The following is a 1,919-nucleotide window of genomic DNA, read 5'->3' on the forward strand; positions in this document are numbered from 1 at the left end:
GTTTATACAACTGGTATTTGACTGTACTTGCTTTATCTCATATCTCTTCATCTTTCCATCTAGTTTTTTTCTTTTCTTTTTTTTTTTTATAACACTAGGGATCAAATCCAGGGTCTCATGCATTCTAGGCAAGGGCTCTACCACTGAGCTACTTCCCCAGCCCTTTCTATTTTTATTTTGAGATAGGGTCTCACTAAGTTTCCCAGGAGAGCCTCAGAACTAGAATTCCTCCTGCCTCAGCCTCCCAAGTATCTGAGACTACAGGATAACACCATCAGGCTCAATATATCCATCTAGTTTCAAAATGCATGTCTATTTTTTTTCCAAGCCAAACTGTATCCAGCTTTATTAAAGATACTTTTCATAAACAATCATGGTATTTCAGGCAGGACATGGGCAGACAATCGTTAACAGTAAACTACAACTTTCAAACTCCCTTCTTGAATGGACTACCAAAATCAGAAAGCCACTATAAAACCCAATGAAGTCTTCATTTGATGCTCTGAATAGGGAAAGTTTAGAGTGAGGGTTGACATTTCACATTTAGCATGTTGTTTAACAACTTTTCACAAGCCGACCCTGACTTTCAGGAAATGAAAGGAAAATGGCAAAAATTATTAATCTGAAGATCCACAATCTAGAAAAGGAACTGCTGCTCTTCTGAGGGACACTATTCTCAATGACGTCACTGGAAAGTCCAGATTGCCCCACACACTGGTAAAACCAATCATCGGGAATCAGGTCCCAATAGGTCTGAGTTTAGGGGAATTAAGTCTATGCTGATGGCAGAGAGGGACAGGAGGACATACAGATGAGTTTGAGTTTTTCCATACCACAAGGCATTTGTGCCAAGGTGGCTATGTGTGCCAACATCAGGGAATCCCTTCCTCTTGGGAACAAAGAGGAAGTCTCTCAAAACTAGAAGGGAAAGGTGTCTTCCCCCACAGCAATCCAGCTTTAGAGACATTCTACTAGTGACATATGCTCCTTCCCCCGCAAAACAACAATGAAGTGTTCTGTGTGCTAACAACATAGCTTAAAAAAAAAAGTAAAACAAAATTCTGCATTTTTATAAAACTTGATAAAAAATAGTATTTCAAACTGTACAGTCATCAGAAGTACACAGTTATCAAAAACGCACACACTTCACTTGGCATCTCCAGCACCTTCAGCTTTCTGTGCCTGGTCTGTTTTGGCATCTCCATTTTCTGCAGGGTTATTCCCATCCTTGCCAGTGTCAGCTTTTCCCTTTTTCTCTTTGGGTACCTTCTCTCCCTTCTTTGCAGGGGCCTTTTTAGGCTTGGGCTCTGGCTTTGGAGGAGCAGGTTTGGCAGACAACCTTGCAGATCTTCTCTGTGGTTCGTCTTTCACCTTGGCTTTATCTCCTTTAGCATCCCCTTCAGCCTTTCTCTTGGGCATGGTGGCGACGGCAGCGGGACGCAGGCGCTGGACGCGGGGATGCAGCGGCGCGCGGCTTTGGTCGTTCCGGGGGTCGTTCTCGCCTCTTCTTCACACTGCTCAAAATGCATGTCTATTAAATCATACATATCAGTATGGTTTACTCCTCAACACTTCAGCATGAATATCATTAATGCTAGGATTCAGCATTTGCTTAGAAACTTTAGGTAAAGTTTACATAGAAGGACAAGCACAAGTCTCAAATGCACTGTTCTGATGAATTTTTATTTTTTATTTTTATTTTTTGGTAGTGCTGGGGATTAAACCCAGGGTTTTATGCATACAAGGCAAGCACTGTACCAACCGAGCTAAATCCCCAGCTCTGTTCTGATGAATTTTAATGACTGTAAACTCTGTTAACTCAAACCCTTATGAAGATAGAGAACATGACCATCACTTCAGAAAGTTATCCGAGCTCCCTTTTGAGGCAATCACTATTCCGGCTTTTCTTTTTCCCTCTC

The 1,919-nt window shown here is 41.8% G+C and overlaps 1 protein-coding gene across 1 annotated transcript; it reads right to left on the reverse strand.

The window, feature by feature from the left end:
• Window positions 1–414: 414 nt before the first annotated feature.
• On the reverse strand, window positions 415–1,514 carry LOC124110107 (non-histone chromosomal protein HMG-17). The gene has a single exon (XM_046469206.2). It carries the CDS (start codon window positions 1,417–1,419, stop codon window positions 1,147–1,149), a length of 273 nt encoding a protein of 90 aa, XP_046325162.1. The 5' UTR covers window positions 1,420–1,514; the 3' UTR covers window positions 415–1,146.
• Between the last annotated feature and the right edge of the window lie 405 nt (window positions 1,515–1,919).

Source organism: Marmota monax, unplaced genomic scaffold, assembly GCF_021218885.2.
Source record: "Marmota monax isolate L192 unplaced genomic scaffold, Marmota_monax_Labrador192_F-V1.1 WCK01_AAM20220418_F8-fsc00008, whole genome shotgun sequence".
In the NCBI taxonomy this organism is placed as follows: domain Eukaryota; kingdom Metazoa; phylum Chordata; class Mammalia; order Rodentia; family Sciuridae; genus Marmota; species Marmota monax.